Source organism: Micropterus salmoides, unplaced genomic scaffold, assembly GCF_014851395.1.
Source record: "Micropterus salmoides isolate LMB-PRFRI ecotype aquatic unplaced genomic scaffold, ASM1485139v1 Ms_hic_scaffold_14, whole genome shotgun sequence".
Lineage (NCBI taxonomy): Eukaryota > Metazoa > Chordata > Actinopteri > Centrarchiformes > Centrarchidae > Micropterus > Micropterus salmoides.
In genome coordinates, this window is record NW_024040485.1 from 21,811,207 (window position 1) to 21,829,562 (window position 18,356).

The following is an 18,356-nucleotide window of genomic DNA, read 5'->3' on the forward strand; positions in this document are numbered from 1 at the left end:
CATGTTTGACATGCTGCATTGTGTTGTTACGGGTAAACTGTTAACAGGTGCACAGATAAGGCAACATTCTATCTATCTTTCTTTCTTTCTTATTGGTATTGACAAACTCAACAGTCAATAGGACCCTGAGTGCTGAACTCATGTATTATTTCCAGCTCTTTCTGGATTTGGTAGATGATGCACTGGGAGGAGGAAGTATCTCCTCAGTTGCAACCCAGACAGGTTTCAACCGGTCCTGGGCTGCTGGCTGCTGGCACTCTGTTCTCACTCACACTACCCTTGTACTTTGCAAGGAAGAAAAAAAAAGCTAAACTTGTACTTTGAGAACAAAGCAGCCACTGGGGTATATAGTGTAATAGTTGACCCCTGAAGAATACCAAAGAAAGACAGAGTGGACAAAGTGTATGAGAAAAGTAGAGGATTATAAGATTGCAAACCCACTTAACTTTCTGACTTCTTAGTAGACACTTCTCAGTGATTTTGGAGGAATGCATTTTTGTGGCAATGTATTATTCATAATAATGTTTTTATATGATATAAATGCTGATGTTAATTTGGGCAGTGGCCTTATTACAAATCCTACAGATGTTTATGCTTGTGGCCTGACATCTGGTTGTTGTGGTGAGGTAAAAGACAAAGGTATAAAGATGTTCTAATGGTTTGGTTTGTTGTCACACTGGTTGGCTGTGGTGATACTGACAGTTGGGGCTTCCTGTCTATAACCAACAGCTGAGGGCCCCAGATACCCCTGGCAACCAGCACAGTGTGTTGAGAATTGGCTCAGTGGAATATAAATTATTCAGCATGGGCCTCCCTCTCAGATTTGTAATGAATACACCGGGTAGAATCACACCCACAAACATTAGGCGGTGGTTTAACAGCACATCAGATACCCACACATGAGGTCACTGTGTGGAAAATAAACTGTCGCTGAAATGTTGACCAAAGCCACAAACCAACAACAAACTGGTTTCTATGATAATTAATTTCCTGTGAGCATGAAAAGCACTTATCTCACCCACACACACACTGGGGTAGGAAATTCAGGATTAGTTTAGTAAGTGTTGGGCATGTAGTAGGGAGGGTTAGTCATTTGCGAATTAAATGTACTCAATAGTTACTCAGGTATAGTTAGACCAGAGAAGGCGTGTGTCAAATTACATAGACTGCTTCAGGCGTCTGCACACAGCCTGGCCGCTCGTGTCGTGATCCTTTGTTATTACTTAACATAGAGTAAGAGAGATGAAGAATGATGATGTGGTGTAATGTGAAGCAGTTGGGAAATAATGAATAAACAACTCCTGAGGCATTGAGGTAGTCAGTAACGTGTATGTATTTGCATAAGTGTTTGGAACACATGCATAGGGGACTCTGCTTGCTCTCATTTAGTTTGGTCTACCTGTGATGTCTTTCATAATTAACTATTTATGCAAGTTTTGCTTCCACAGGCGGCACAGTCAGTCCAGCAGAGGTTTTGCACTGTCATGGTGCGCACATCTGCTCATCATTGTTCCCTAATTGGCAGGAATGAATAAATCAATCTGGGTGTTGCTCATCATTTGCAGTGCTGATGAGATGGCCACATCCGGGCTGTTTTTCACCAAGTCAGAATCAGACATCCACATCACAACCAGCTGCCAACACTTGCCAGATGTCGGATTAGATTTCCCATCTACTCAGCTAAATGTGACTGTACTCTGTGGAGGGTCATTTTATATGATCTTAAAGATAAGAAGTCCAATTTGTTTGACCACTGAGTGAGAGATCAGTGCCGAATAATCTGTAATGACTAATCGCTGTAATCATCATCCTGGAACAATATCGGCATCACTGCTGAGCCACAACCTGGCACACATTTTTTATTTTAGCTCCACCTGCTGTTGTCTTGAAGCACACTGTGATTCTTGACTTATACTACTTTTGAGGTAATAATAATGCATTACAATAATTCATAGTTAACTTATTTTTTTAAAGAAGTTTTGTACGAAATGTGTAAATGTTATATAAAAATAAACATATTTTGCCAGACATACTATAAGTAGCGGGGAAATTATGTTTATATGATAGATATTTCATAGAATTCTATTCATTTGCAGACAGATTTGTTATTCTTTTACCAAAAAACCTGACCTAATAAATGACTCTTTGTGGCGCATGTGGCTTCCTTCACTGGCCTGGATATGCAGAGGAGCAGAGCAGTCGCAGGCTGGTACAGAGTCAGAGACACAGGCAGGCACAGTCAGACACTCAAAGGCCTTTTTTTTTATCAGTTGACCTCTGGAGGATAAATTTTAAATAATTTAAAGTATTTTCCAAGGAAGTCTCCTGAATAAAACAATGTAAATTAGTACTACAAACACAATTTTTATTATTAGTACTATTATTATTGTCATCATCAATATTGTTATCATTAGAAGTACTAGTATTATTTTTTATTGATATCTGTACCACTACCACTATTACTGTTGTTTTGCTTTTCTATGTGGTACAGTAAGTACACAGCAGGTACACTTAACATTAAAAAATCTGAAATATATCTACAGGCAAACGTACACTTCAGTACACACTCAGTTAAGTTTCAAATGATAAATGAATAATGAATGACAATTCAGTTCAATTTAAATAATTCTATTTTTAGGAAATGCTCATGTTCCCTATTAGCATGTCATATAGTTCTTTCCATGAACCTTTCTAGGAAATAATTTTGAAATTACTTTTACTTAGAACCCATCTTTAAACAGATCTTTAAACAGTGTTTTGAAGAACTCTTCAAAGCTGAGATATATGACCAGGGGTTTGGGGGTCCTCCCCCAGGAAACTTTGAGCATTAAAGGGGCATTATGGAGTTTCCAGCGGCCACTAGCGGTGCGGTTCTAAGATTGCAACCACGCGTGTGCTCGTACGCGTGCTCGCTAGAACTCATGAACGAGCAGAATCCGCAACACAACCAGTTTCATACAGAAATACCACAATAAACGCAGGAACACCAGCATGCAGGCTGTGGCTTTTCTCCAGACATGTTCAGGCTCTGTTACTTCAACGTTCCCATCTCAGAGGCAGATCAACACCGGCTCCGTAACGTTACTTCATTCAGCGCAGCGAGCCGCATATCGGCACAATACTCCCGAAAAAAGGCAGAGTGACAGCGGCTATAGAGAGACAGGGAGAACAGACAGAGCTGGAAACTCAGGTAAACTCCACTGCAACGTTACAGTAATAGTTTTATCAGCTGCAGGTTGAACTAATTCATGCTCGTTACATGATCACGGTACATTTACTGCATTTAGCTGACGTGCTACATCGTTAGCTCGCCTGCTGCTTTCAGTAACTATCTTTACTATCTGTGAATCTGTCACCGGAGGCTCAGCAATGTCAGCACAGCTAAGTTACACGTATCGGATGATAACGAAACGGTTAATGAGCTGGACTGGACATTAAACCGAGATTGTGTCACACTTTATACAGTTAGACCGCAGTAAGTAACTTTACTGTAACTGGTGATAGTGGACGGCTCTTCCTCTGGGTTGTTGTGGCCGTTTTCGCCGGTTGCGGGTCACGTTAGTTACAGCGACTGAGGTGGAGAAACGTTATTGGTAAATCCCACAGACTGTAATGTTATATAAAAACCACAATAAAACTAAACTGAACGTTACGAAGCAAACAGCGGAAGGTCCGAGCTACTGTAGCGTTAGCTGGCTGCTCCTGGCTGCACCACTATAGGCTAACGTTAGTAAACAAATCGCTCCACATTTGCTTTTTGCCGTTTCATCCTTTCTTGCAGGCTAAATCAACAGTGATACACAGGATAGTAACATGGGTCGCGTTAGTTGGTGAAGTAATATGCAGAGCTAACATTATGTAAATTTTGCACCGGATAACATGAGCAACTGCTCGGAGTTAGCCTGCGAGCTAACGTGACTTTCTCTGTGTTTCTGCAGCTTTACTAATGCTCACTTTGTTCTTACTCGACATCATTTGAACTGCAGAGGTGTTGTCGCTGTAGTCAGAGAGAGGCTAGGGAGCGTGCACAGGGCTGAATCCGACCCCGAGACCTCATATTCAAAGCAGAATAGTGGGTGGTGCAAGCAACGGAGAAAACAGGCGTGTGCTTCATTTCTAAGTGAGTTTTGAGCCCATTGACAATAAGGCAATGAAAATTTGATTGATTTCATTGAAAAACTTACATATAGCCCCTTTAAACACTTAATTTCCTGCATTCTGGTGACTTTTTCTTACCAATGTGTGGTGGAAATGTTTTCCTTTATATAAAGGGAAACACAAAATTCAGGTGACAATTCAAAATCTAAAAGTCTAACAGAATATAATGCAGTAAGGCTCTTAGACATTCTCTGCTGCTTTCAGATATGTTTTCTCATGTAATATCATCCATGCAGGCATGATTTAGTCCTCCCTCTTCTGTTGTCCTGTTCACAGGGAGAGAGCGAAAACCTTGGCCAAAAATAACCTGTATCAAGAAGTTGTTAAAGTTACTGATCGATGCACGTTTTTAGTTAATTTTATAATCAGTAGTGGGCGGAGGGTTGAACTAGTTTGGACCTAATGGCTTCCCGTACTGCGACCGACACGTGATCATAAAAAGTTATAAATAGAGGTGGTGCGTTCAATTGTTTCTTTGACACATAACAGAGTGAGGAGTAACATGGCGTCGACAAGCCGGTGCGTAGCAACTATAAATATTATACGTCTTCCTTTTTTCATGTGTGGTTCCCAGAATGTGATTTTGTAAACAGTGTGGAGTTAGACATGGAGAGATACGCTAATACAAGTTTAAAAACATCACGCCCTTGTTTGCTCCGTTATGCGTAACGTTACGATGTGCTAGGTAACAGTTAGCTTAACTAGCTAGCTGGTTGGATGGATGTTGCCAGAAGTCGCTGTCTGCTTCGCCGTTATATTGTCACACCGATGTGCTGCCGATCAGTAGCTTCAGCTGATCATCACGTTAACGTCGCTTCGCTTAGTGGGCTTGTTTTGCCAAGTTATTAGCTTTGTTGCGTTTACAACATTGCTACAGCTGTGTAGTATGAAGCTGAAACTTGTGCTAAGGTAGTAACTTGCAGTCTCATTATTGGCACTAGCGGTCTGTGGGCAGCACTACATCAGCGCTGCTTTGGTTTGTCAACACATGCAAATGTTTTGTGTGCAGCTTGCCAACATTTACGCAACATTAGTCAACTGAAGCTTCTTTGAGGTTCGTACACTGGGCGAAAGGACCCCGGTTGTAGTTGGGCACGCTGAGTGTTTGCTCACATCTGGTGTTCACCGCTGTCAGATTGAGGGAATATTTGTCTTATTACGATGTAAATGTAAAGGAGGAAATGGAAATGCAGAATAATACTGGTATGCTATTGACGTAACTCCCATTAATTCGTTATTGTTGGATTTAGTCCAGGATTCAAAGTAAGCTTGTATTGTTGTTATTATTATTATTACATAAATATTGAAACGATTACAAACTATTGTAAGCACAAATATTATAATGACGAACTATTTTGATAAGTGATTAATTGTTTAAGTTAGCTTCAAACAAAAATCTCTAATAAGTTATAAATCCAGCTGTTGTACTTAATTGTAGATTTATTATCATGGGGTTGTTAAAGCATTTTTTACCTTTATTTTACCTTGAAGTCCCATTGAGATTAAAATTTCTCTTTTACAAGAGAGACCTGCCCAAGGTAGCAGCCATACAGAAAAATGCAACATACACATGACAAAATAAACAAGAACCCCCCCCCCAAAAGCACAACTTTTCAAACACAATGGTTTCTCAAGAAAATCAGCCATATGCCTCCCTCACCACATTTTTTGATTTCCTTATATTCATCAATGAGTATGCACTTCTCCAATTTTAGATATTTCCATATTCCATGCCCATGGTGCAGAATGAAAATGCCAGCTGGTAACTACCAGAGTTGAGACAAGCTGTAAATTGAGTAACAAACTGTGATGAACTTGTTTTCACTGTTTTTGACATGTCACAGACTAAACAATTAATCGAGAAAAGAATTTGAAGAATAATCAATAATGAGAATAATTGTTAACTGCCGTCCTAATCAAGACACCAATGCTTTTTTTACTACCTGCTGCTGTTTAGCTTTGCCTTCAGGCGGCTTGATGTTTGAGCTTTTGACACAGAAACAGATCATGTCATATTCAGCCACGATTAAGGATTAATACGACATGACCTGTTTGACAATGACCTGTGTTGATCTTTGGTATCATGATCCTTTATGTCCAGATTAACATATTGACACTGCCCCCACCAGCTTCAGCCAGGTTGTTTGGCCCATCAGTTGGATCAATATCCATTATAACATAAAGCAGTTACTTTGAAAGATGTGTTGGTGGTAGAATATTCATTCGGGTTTTTCTTCTCTGCAACAAAATAGGGAAGTTGAAGAGAAAATGTAAAACACATCTGGACGATGTAACATGATTTTAAATGTCCCTGGAGTATTTAAGGGAAATTAGCTTTTCCTCATTAGAGACCGGGGTCACACTCTCTACGCTATGTTGGTCCGTCTTCATTTTACTCCCTAGTAAACTCTTATTGAAGAAAAATGTTTAAGGAAACTCAGGATGTCTTAAGCAGCAATATTTATTGAAGCCTGGCTGGGTAGACTGGCACCAGGCGTTCAAGGTGAGAACATAGTGTGTGTGTATATAGGGATGGGCAATAAAACAATAATGATAATTATCGTGATATAATCTTCCTCAATAACAGTATAACCAAATGTTCAGTAAATGTTTGATTTAATTCATTTAAATCACCAAAGAATTAGCACTTATTTTTTCTTTTAAGATATTTATTTTGTTGAGGAAAAAGGACTGAAATAAGATTTTACTTAATTTTACTCGCACATATTTGCCCAGCCCTATGTGTATAGTATCAATCCAAATCTGAAGATTGCCTCTTGGTCCACAATATTTAACCCTTTGCTATCCCTTACAGGGTCATTCTTTGCTGGCCTAAATATATGTTTATCCATCCTACTGGAAGCAAGACTCAAATGCATTACCTGAGTCACGTTGGGATCTTGAGGTCACACGTATTGCATTCTATAACAGTCGGTCTGCAAACATCTATGACTGAAGAAGTACTCCATATCTCCTGTCCTCGCCTGCTTAGACAACAACTCGTTCCTAATCTATGCAGCCGACGTCATGCAAACGAAAAGACAGCAGCTGAACTGTTACTGGAGAGACAGAGGTCATTCTGTTTCTGTTTCTGCATGTGTCCCGAACGTGACACGTATGACCCAGTCCTCACCTTTTCCCACACTGAGCCCACTGAGGAAAATTCCCTCACGCTCACTTTCCTGTCTATTTCTTGCCTTTTGAGCTGTTTAATGAACTGTTGTTTCGCTTCTGTAGCGGAGATGGCCTGGCCCTTCCCAGAGTTCAGTGTCCCAACCACCCTGATGCCATACTGGTGGAGGACTACAGAGCCGGGGACATGATTTGCCCTGAGTGCGGCCTTGTTGTAGGTCAGTATATACTCTAAGAATGCATGCGCTTTTGAATCAAAGAGCCTTGCATGTTAGAACACATCGTTCCTTTCCATGTCGGTTTCCTGTGCTTGTTTCTTTATCTCTACTTGAACTTTGTCATAATCAGAGAATCAGACTCATCAGCGCACACTAAGGATTTCCTGTCTGTATTTCAAATGATTCTACACGTGAACATCAGCTGAGTTGACATCAACAGTTTGCAAAGTGTGAAGCTAGAATCTGGAACCCTGTAATAATTATTTCTCTATTATGCCATTCAACCTGCTTCTGAATGTTAATCTGCAGGATCTAGCTGCCGGTCTTTGCTTGTTTATGTTTTATTCAGCCAGATCACAAAAATAATACAATTTTACATATTGTCATATAGATACTGCTTTACAATTGAGGCAAATATAATTGTTGTGGTGTCTTGAGCATATAAAAGCTACATTTAAAAAATGTTTTATTCCAGAGACGGTGAGCATATTATTCTGGATAATCCAAAAAACCTTGGTGTGTTTTTCATTGGCTTAAAGTAACAAATGTTCATTGTAATTTAACTGATCTGACCCTTTAATTTATTACTGAAGCCAACACCTGCGTACATTCAGTGTGAGGTTAGAAGAACATTGAGATAAAAAATATTTTTTAAGATTGAGCAGAGTGCAGTAGGGGTGGTGAAAATGAAGGAAAAGAAACTACCATCAGAGAAGACTTTTGAACAAATGTTTACAATATTTGTGTAAGTCCTGTCTTGTCAATCACTGTCATCATTTATCGTTGAGACACAATGTGTATGAAGCAAAAATCCTGTTAACATGTGATACGGACTGCAAGACAGAGCTGTAGAGAAGAGCTCCTCTAATGAGCCCCCTGAGCAAAGACCCAGGTCTGTGATGCAAGCTGAAGTGCCCTCTGTTCCTGCTCCCTTTGGCTGGCCTCTAAGGAGATGAATGTCACTTTGCCTCTAGATATTAGAAAGACTGATGGATGGTTAAAAAGAACCCTAACAAGATTAAATCACAAATCTAATCCTCGACCGTGCTATGCAGTATCAAGAACAGAGAGTCATGATGACTGGAAGAAAATGATGGCCCTGTTCAGACAGTATACCCTGCCTTTTATCCTTTGTACATCTCAGATTTGATGCAGTGAATGTCTGTTTGGATCATATTTTATTATGTGTTTCTGCCTCAAAGGATACAGTAATGAGAAAGAAGAGGGAAGGGACAATGTGTTAAATGATTGAACACGATACTGAGAATACACTAAAGTAAAATGTGTGTGCTGAGGACAAGCTGTGGACTGACGGTACACGAGGACTGAGACAATTTGAGACTTAGACACCTGAAGAGGTGTTTGCAAGAGGGGCTGAATATGGCACCATCTTCTGGTTAATTATTCCAGGGGGATGTAATACAGCCAGACAGAAGAACACAACAGATGGTTTTTCTTTTTTTTTGAGCACTTAGTGTTTGTGCAGGTGACTTACAGAACTTTTAACAAAATCTGTCATGTTTGTTACCGTTACTACCGTGTTACATTTGTGAAATTGAGTCTTTTGTGTTTGTTGTTACGTTTCACTCCTTGTGTTTCTATCAATCAAGAAAGCTAAAGAAACCTGTTTCAGAGCAAAAGCATCAATATGAAAGATTGTAAAGTTGACATGGAAAAAACAGAAAGAAGACAGATGTTGGTTTAAATTGTATTGAGCTGAATTTGGTCTAACTACGGGGTATCTAGTCTGAAAAAGTATTAAAACCAAAACCCAGGGTCGTGATGTTATTGAAAAGCAAGATATAAGTCCTTTTTTTAATGAATTTTTTGGGCCTTTTTGCCTGTATTATCGATAGGATAGCTTAAGACAGACAGGAAATGTGAGACAGAGAGCATGACATACAGCAAAGGGCCATGAGCTGGACTCAAACCCAGGCCGCTGCGGTAAGGATTCGTACACTGTGCGTGCAGTCTACCAGGTGAGCTAGCTACATGCCACATGTTAATTCACAGTGATGATGTTAGTCCCTAGGAGGAAAACTTCAGGATGAAGATAAGTTTGGATGGATTTCACATTTAAAACAAAAACACTTTGGTTTCATGTGTTGGTGTTTGGGCTAAAAACTCTATGTTGACATAATCAATAAATAATATTATGTCCATGCTGCCAATTAAAGGTCTTGTGCCGGCTTTTTGCTTTTTCCACATTTAGGTTTTAATTTCTTATATTTCTTGTTTATTTTGTCCAAACCATTTCTCCTCAGGTGACCGTGTAATCGATGTGGGCTCCGAGTGGAGGACGTTTTCCAATGAGAAAGCCCTCAAAGATCCATCCAGAGTGGGAGACGCCCAGAACCCACTGCTCAATGGTGGCGACCTAACCACCATGATCAGCAAGGTGAGAGACTGTTGTCACCGTTAAAAATGAGCCTTATTCAGTCCGTTCTGTTGTAAATGACAGCTGTTCCAAGATGTTGGTATTTGCCCTTCAAATGATTGGAAGGAAGATATTTAAGCAACAATTACCCATGTTAAAATATACATGTACAGGCAATGGTGTGCAGAAACATTCATGCTATTTAATTGTTTTTGTTTTGATATTAATATCAGCATTTATATTATTATTATTATATTACTATTATCTGATACAGATTTCTATACTGAGTTTGGGTCCGAGAGTGATGCAGAAACATTGGTGTCACTGTGTTGTAACGTGCTGCACGAGAGAACATGCTATCTCAGTAAACCACATTCTCAAAGTTTCTCAAAAGGATAATGATAAACATCCTCTTGTTTCCACCACAGGGAACAGGTGCAGCTAGTTTTGATGAATTCGGTAACTCCAAATACCAGAACCGGCGGACCATGAGCAGCTCCGACCGCGCCATGCTCAACGCCTTTAAAGAAATCAGCACCATGGCAGACCGCATCAACCTGCCAAGGAACATCATAGTAAGTGTTTAAAAAAAATCTGATTCTGTAATGTGCCTTTGGAAAGGTTAAGGGCCAAAAACAGCTGCCACATCACTCACTCTGTCTGTGTGGTCTGTCCTTCAACCCTGCTCTCTACCTGGTGGGGTTCAGATACTACTGGCATTTAGTGACTAGGGGCCTCATGTATAAACGCAGCCAACACACAAAAAGTTTATGTACGCTGGTAGTCACACACTCGTGGGATGTATAAAAATGAACATGACACGAGAATGTGCGGACACTCAGCAAACTTTTGTCTGGCTCTTTTAGTAAACTCCAAAGTGCCAAAACTCACCAAATGTTTCAAAATAGTGTTTCCACTTCTGTTACTGTTCATATGCCGATGAAGTAGTCAATCAAAAACCTAATTATGTCCATTAATACACAATAAAAGTTTGATCATGTGAATGTGAGCGGAATAGATAATGATGGCTCTCACAAACTTTAATTTCACTTCATATCACACACTATCACTTTAACATTTAAACATTCAAACCAGCAGTGTCATTTGTACTCGCGCTAGTGAGCCATAACTATTCAATACTGCACCAGCCAAAAGCCAGGATCAGGTGGCAGGATGCAGGCTTGCCTTTCCCCAATATATTAGACAGGAATTTAGCTACTGAGTCCTTTTCAGATTCGCCTAACTGATGGAATTATCGTCATCGTAAAAATCTGAGATAACATCAAATACTTCATCAAATAGCATTAAAGAATTGCAGAAGAGAGCTCTGTAGTTTTTAATAATATCCTCTATGCATATATCACCTTTTATTTTTCAGTTTAGTTTTCATTTGTAAACACGCTGCAGTGAACAGAGTATGCTGTCAGGAGCACAGAGCGCACTGAGACACAGATCTGCATTCTCACCCGGCACATCTTCATCACCTGCACATATGGGCTGTGTAAATTAAAAATGTCTGGAAATAAAGCCAGGGACAGCTCTCACACAATCACTACTCTCCATCCTCATTATCAGTCCTCATAATGCGGGCCAAAACGACATTAAAAAATGGGTCACCTGTCAAACCTCAATCTTCAAATGATCTCCCAGAGTGGGGGAAACCACTGACTGAAGGTGTGAAGCATAATCTGTATGTTTGCTGTAAACATACAGACACTGTGTGACACTCGTGCGTAATGCTGCATGGCTGCGCAATGGCACTGCAGAGAAGAATTAGAGAGTGTCCATGAAGATTTCCTAGCCCATGATGACTGGCTAATACTTCGATTTAGATTCCCTAGAGTCGTGCTCTTGGATATGTGTGCTGAAGTGGGTCCAGCATTTGACAGACCAACCTGGCGTAACTGTGCCATCCCGGTTCAAAGACAAATAAGCTATAACCACTGTTTCTGGCAGTCGGTTTTTAGCAGTGGCAGCCGTGTGTGTGTGCCTGATGGGAATCAACAATAGGCTATATACACTCACCTAAAGGATTATTAGGAACACCTGTTCAATTTCTCATTAATGCAATTATCTAATCAACCAATCACATGGCAGTTGCTTCAATGCATTTAGGGGTGTGGTCCTGGTCAAGACAATCTCCTGAACTCCAAACTGAATGTCAGAATGGGAAAGAAAGGTGATTTAAACAATTTTGAGCGTGGCATGGTTGTTGGTACCAGACGGGCCGGTCTGAGTATTTCACAATCTGCTCAGTTACTGGGATTTTCATGCACAACCATTTCTAAGGGTTTACAAAGAATGGTGTGAAAAGAGAAAAACATCCAGTATGCAGCAGTCCTGTGGGCGAAAATGCCTTGTTGATGCTAGAGGTCAGAGGAGAATGGGCCGATTGATTCAAGCTGATAGAAGAGCAACTTTGACTGAAATAACCACTTGTTACAACCGAGGTATGCAGCAAAGCATTTGTGAAGCCACAACACGCACAACCTTGAGGCGGATGGGCTACAACAGCAGAAGACCCCACCGGGTACCACTCATCTCCACTACAAATAGGAAAAAGAGGCTACAATTTGCAAGAGCTCACCAAAATTGGAAAAATGTTGCCTGGTCTGATGAGTCTCGATTTCTGTTGAGACATTCAGATGGTAGAGTCAGAATTTGGCGTAAACAGAATGAGAACATGGATCCATCATGCCTTGTTACCACTGTGCAGGCTGGTGGTGGTGGTGTAATGGTGTCGGGATGTTTTCTTGGCACACTTTAGGCCCCTTAGTGCCAGTTGGGCATCGTTTAAATGCCACGACCTACCTGAGCATTATTTCTGACCATGTCCATCCCTTTATGGCCACCATGTACCCATCCTCTGATGGCTACTTCCAGCAGGATAATGCACCATGTCACAAAGCTCGAATCATTTCAAATTGGTTTCTTGAACATGACATTGAGTTCACTGTACTAAAATGGCCCCCACAGTCACCAGATCTCAACCCAACAGAGCATCTTTGGGATGTGGTGGAACGGGAGCTTCGTGCCCTGGATGTGCATCCCACAAATCTCCATCAACTGCAAGATGCTATCCTATCAATATGGGCCAACATTTCTAAAGAATGCTTGCAGCACCTTGTTGAATCAATGCCACGTAGAATTAAGGCAGTTCTGAAGGCGAAAGGGGGTCAAACACAGTATTATTATGGTGTTCCTAATAATCCTTTAGGTGAGTGTAGTGTTTACCTTTCTACCTACAGTTTTTGTTTAAAATAATAAAATTCTATAAAAGTCTTTTTTTTGTTTGTGAATCAAACAATATGTTGGCTACTTTCTAACTTCCATCACATCCACTTTATGTCAGACCATGTTTTCTTAATTTCAGCCAGTATGAGTCTCTGAGCCGGCTGCATTGACTGCCATTCTACCACTAACATCACTCTCGTTTTGCGTTTGTTGCTGATCAAAGAGTTCAAACCATCAAATTAAATATTTCTTCTCGCCTCCACTTCTGTGATCAGCACTTCGATCACACACTCAGTGTAGTTTCTCTTTTTCACATGTTTTGCAGCAGGATTGGCCGTTGTTATTAGGCCCTTAGGAGGTGACACTGGCGTATTTATAATCATTTGCATAGTAATTTATGGGAGGAGCCAAGGCGGGGTATGTGGCTTGTGCATGTGCACTCAATTTCATGTCATGTATAAAGGAAAGGTGCGCAGGACCTGGCGTACACCTGGTTTTATACATATGGATATTTTTATGCGTACGTACTTTTCTAATTCTGTGAGTATGCCATCTTTCAGTATGAAAGCTGCGCAGTCTTTTATACATGAGGCCCCAGGCATCTCTGTTAGAAATGGAAACATAGCGAGCAAGAGAATAAAGGGAAATTAAACTGTAACATAACTTTGAGGTAACTCTTTGGTTTTTCATTGAAGTGTGACTGGAGGCACGTTCATATGCGTGTCCCCTGTATAAAAGGGGTACACGTGGTCTGCGGTTCAGTTCAATTATTTCTAGACAGAAGCTCTTTTGAGGCCATAATATACATGGTGACGTAAATAAAAATGTAAATTATTAAATAAGTAAGACAAACAGGAAAGAGTTCAAATAGAAGAGCCACAGGTTGGCCCCACTCAAACAAGATCCAACAGTTTTAGCTAAACAAGAAGTACAGCACTCTTTTTCTAAGATTTTCATAATTCGCTCTCACAAAAACACTTATTTTGGGTTTGTGAAGATAAACACTATTTAATCCCATTAAAAATGTTGTAAAGACTTTTACTAGGTGTATTCAAGTCTTTTGTTTGCTGTAAATATGTTTTTTGCTCTGCAGGACAGAACAAACAACTTGTTCAAGCAGGTGTATGAACAGAAGAGCCTGAAGGGGCGAGCCAATGATGCCATCGCTTCTGCATGTCTCTACATTGCCTGCAGACAAGAAGGTGTACCAAGAACGTTTAAAGGTCAGAAAAACTTCTACTTCCTGCCATACTGTTGAAGTTAGGGCTGCTGTTGAGGAATGATTGATGGAACAAAACAAACTTTGGTACTTCTAAGTACATGGTAACAGGTAACATGAAGTGTTTGGTTGACATAAAAACCTTAGACAGGAACATTTTTGATAGTGACTCATAAATTTCCCTCTTTAAATTCAGGTTTGCTAAAAAAGTATTCAGCTTCTTGATTGTTTTATTTCTCATGTTAGATTAAAATCATTTTAAAATAGAATTTGTTCAAAATTCACATTTAACACCTTGTGTAGTGTTTCTCAACGGGGGCAGTTCAAAGAACATCGGGGGGCGCTGGCAGCAATATTTTTGAAAGGGAGGTGTTCTCTGGGGCCGTTGTTCAAGGCGAATTTACACCAAAGATTCACTTTGAGATGAGATGAAACTCGCAGCTACTTGCAAAAAGAAAGTGGTCTGCAACATTGTAAAACCTGCCAGTTTACACCTATGCGACAGGACGGCAGCGACTCTTTACTTAAGTCTTTCTGTCAGCTTTCTGTAGTGCTGCTTCATGCTGCCTTCATGGGAACGGGATGTCAGAGTGTCATCCATAAAATGTCCCCACACTGGTGTATAGGCCTACTGTGTCACCCTGCAGTGAAGAAGTGGGCAGAGAACCACCGAGCGCAGGGCTCACACTAACTTTGAAATTTCAATTTAGCTAATGTCCTTAGAAAGTTACGATAAATCTGTCTGCTTTCTTCCAACAGCCTCAGACTTCTTCCTGAGGCTTTGCTTGTTTTTTGCTTCTTGTTTGGCATTTCTGATTGACTGCTGTTTGCGGTCTATAAGACACCTAATTAAAGTTGTCAAATTTCTAAATGTTGCATTTGTTTAACACCCTGGGAAACCCATGATTATGATATTTTAACATAATAACCATATAATAACAAAGAAAAGAAATAATACATTTTTAATATAAATACAATTAACTGATAATACTACTACTACTCATAATAATTATAAAACCATTTATATTCAGGGAAGACAATTAGCCTATATTTTATTTGATGGCGGGGTCAGTGAGGGACCTGGATAATGGACATGGGGCGTGCTGGCCTGAGTGGATAGGAAGTTAAAGGCATGGACGTTAGGAAAAGCTACACACAGTCACTTAAGTGTAAGTGTATCTCAATGGGATTTAATCTGTGATGTGCAATTAGCCACCATTAACTAAAGGCAATTAGATTCCTGTCCGTACAGTTTTAAAGTAGAAAACATCCTATTTATAGAAGAAAAGGTGCACTCTCTCCTCTCCAGTTTTACTGTGGAAGTCACAGTAGAGAAAGAAAAGAGACACATTTCTTTGACTTCACTCTATGTGCAGTTTCTTCCCCTGATCCTCTCTCCTTCCCTCCACAGAGATCTGCGCAGTCTCCCGGATCTCCAAGAAGGAGATTGGCCGGTGTTTTAAGCTGATCCTGAAGGCGCTGGAGACCAGTGTGGACCTCATCACCACCGGAGACTTCATGTCCCGCTTCTGCTCAAACCTGGGCTTGCCCAAACAGGTGCAGATGGCGGCCACCTTCATCGCCAGGAAGGCTGTGGAGCTCGACCTGGTGCCCGGCAGGAGCCCCATCTCTGTGGCTGCAGCAGCCATCTACATGGCCTCCCAGGCCTCTGCTGAGAAGAAGACCCAGAAAGGTGAGTGAGACTGTTGACAGCCAAATCTAAAGTTTAGTTTAAACAACTCTAGTTAAAGGTGGGGTAAGTGATCCTAATCCAGTACATGTCTTTCTGTCAAGTTCAGCAAATATTCCCTCACGGCCCGCTAGCTGTCCATCCTATGTGCGTGCTGAAAAAAATCTTGTTTGTACACAGCCCTGGCTTTGTAAATGGGAAACAAACATAGTGGCCTGCACCCCGTCACACAACACTATTCCAGCCTTTCCAGCTATGATTTGTGTCAGGTAACTTTTAATGACTTGCCCATGGTCATTCAGCTTACTTCCTAGTTTGCCAAGACTGCTGTTGTTGTGATGTTAGCTACAGTAGCAGGAGAGTTGTGAGTATCGCTGTCTGGAGACCGTCTCATCCTCCCTGCATGTTAGCTTTGCAGCAGCAACTGTAGCGACAGTTTGCTAACTCTCAACTCGCCACCTTTAAAAGACCTCCTTTGTAGGTTTTTTTGGCCTTGTAATATTAATATAATAATATTCACATATACTAGTAGCAGAGATCTTCGTAGGTTAGATGGAGAGAGGATGTTGTTATGTATAGAGAGCAACTGCTACCAAGAACATTACTCTTAACTGGTCTCCCTCGTTTCCACCCGCGTCTTCATGCAACAACTTGCCTCTCAGGAGTGAGAATTGTCCTTGAGTGAGACACTCGTAGGGATCCTTTCCATGATGTTGTCAGACACTTGCTATATAACAGTCTGAGCCTGTTGATGGCAAAAAAAGCACTTTTTGTGGATGTAATTTTGATGGGCGCAATTGTCCCCAATGTCTCTGCAGCAGTTTTGAAGCTGCTGGCTGAAGCCATCTACTGCACGGATTCCAAAACGTTTTGTAACCTACCAGTCATTTCAACACCAAAAGATGTGAAATTAGGGCTGAGGTTTAAAAATACCAAAATGATCCAACAAAGTAAAACAAACATTAAACTTTCTTTATAAAAACATTGATAAAGGTTTTAGTTGTCTGGTTTAAAAGGCCTGTCAATCGATTTGCATGTCATAGGAGGCCCGATTCATGTGTCTTAAATAGTTTATTTTATTTTATTTTTTTACATTTGGGTCACAGATTGTGTTTTTTAATGACATGCAACTAGCAAACACCACAATATAGAGCTTTCTAGCATTACAAAGGTCACCTGAGTTCATATATAATATGATTTGTCAGTTTTATTGTTGATGGTTTAAAGACCTATAAAACACTGCATTGGATTATATTTTGTGAGATTATGTGTATGCATTATCTTCATCTGCAAAGTAACAAAGTAATTAAAGACAAAAAATAATTGCAGTGGAAGACATAGCACAGTATAGTCCACTGAAAATTGGTAAAGTAAAAGTATAAAGTCTGACAAAAGTGGATAATAAAAGGGAAAAAGCACAGAGTTGGCATCATGTCTTAATGGTTTGATAAAAATCTGTCAGTCATCAGTCCCGTTTAAATGTCCTTCAGGAGGACAGTGGTGTCCCTCTAGCTCCAGATATGGGGCTTTTTTAGCTGAATGTTTTCCTGAGTAGATCAAAATAAGTAGAATGCGGTCTTTTATTTTCACTTGGCATTTTTGAGCTCCAGAAAATTCGCCGTTGTTTTTCTGAAAATGCAGCAGTTTTTTTTAGATTCTGTACAATTCAAGTGTCTAACCTTGTCTGTGATGCTTCCACAGAAATCGGGGACATTGCCGGCGTTGCAGATGTTACAATCCGACAGTCATACCGGCTCATCTACCCGCGAGCAGCAGAACTCTTCCCTCCAGACTTCAAATTTGACACACCTGTCGACAAGCTGCCCCAACTGTGAAGAAGACGCTGCCTCTACACAGTGACGATATTTTTCTGCTGTACTTACAGGATTACATCCTTTTTGTAAAAATCATGTGTGTTGGATTTGGAAGATTTCTCTTGTCCCCCTTCAAGCCTTTGTCAGGGTGCTCTTACAGGAATAAAACGGACACATTCCAGTGCTTAAATAAACAGCTTGCAGACTGTACTTACAGTATTTCATTTGAGTGTGTATACTGTGTCATGTATATATGTCCAAGTGGGAAAATGTAATTGATGCCTGCAATTTTAGGCTGGTTTCATACTGTATACATAAACTTTGTTTTTGTAGAAAAATGACCAGGTTCTATTTTGTTAGTTTGTTTGAATTGTTTCAAGTAATTTAAAAAAAATAAAAGATTTTCATTAAAGCAAGGTGATCAGTTCATGGTTTGAAGCATTTGTTTACATAATTACTATCCTGTAATTTTTCCAGGGTGACGGGTAAACCGTGTTTAGTGTCAAGGGTACAA

At 40.3% G+C, this 18,356-nt stretch overlaps 1 protein-coding gene across 1 annotated transcript; it reads left to right on the forward strand.

Moving 5' to 3' along the window:
- The first annotated feature begins 4,625 nt into the window (after positions 1-4,625).
- On the forward strand, positions 4,626-18,269 carry gtf2b (general transcription factor IIB). Its single transcript, XM_038718372.1, has 7 exons — positions 4,626-4,677; positions 7,396-7,508; positions 9,773-9,906; positions 10,314-10,460; positions 14,213-14,342; positions 15,750-16,031; positions 17,730-18,269. Exons 1-7 carry the CDS (start codon positions 4,661-4,663, stop codon positions 17,861-17,863), a joined length of 957 nt encoding a protein of 318 aa, XP_038574300.1. The 5' UTR covers positions 4,626-4,660; the 3' UTR covers positions 17,864-18,269.
- The last annotated feature ends 87 nt before the right edge of the window (positions 18,270-18,356 follow it).

Excerpts from the sequence above, each read along its gene's own strand:
- gtf2b (XM_038718372.1), top strand. Across the intron at positions 7,509-9,772 it reads TGAGTGCGGCCTTGTTGTAG|GTGACCGTGTAATCGATGTG; the intron begins GTCAGTATATAC and ends ATTTCTCCTCAG. Across the intron at positions 10,461-14,212 it reads ACCTGCCAAGGAACATCATA|GACAGAACAAACAACTTGTT; the intron begins GTAAGTGTTTAA and ends TTTGCTCTGCAG.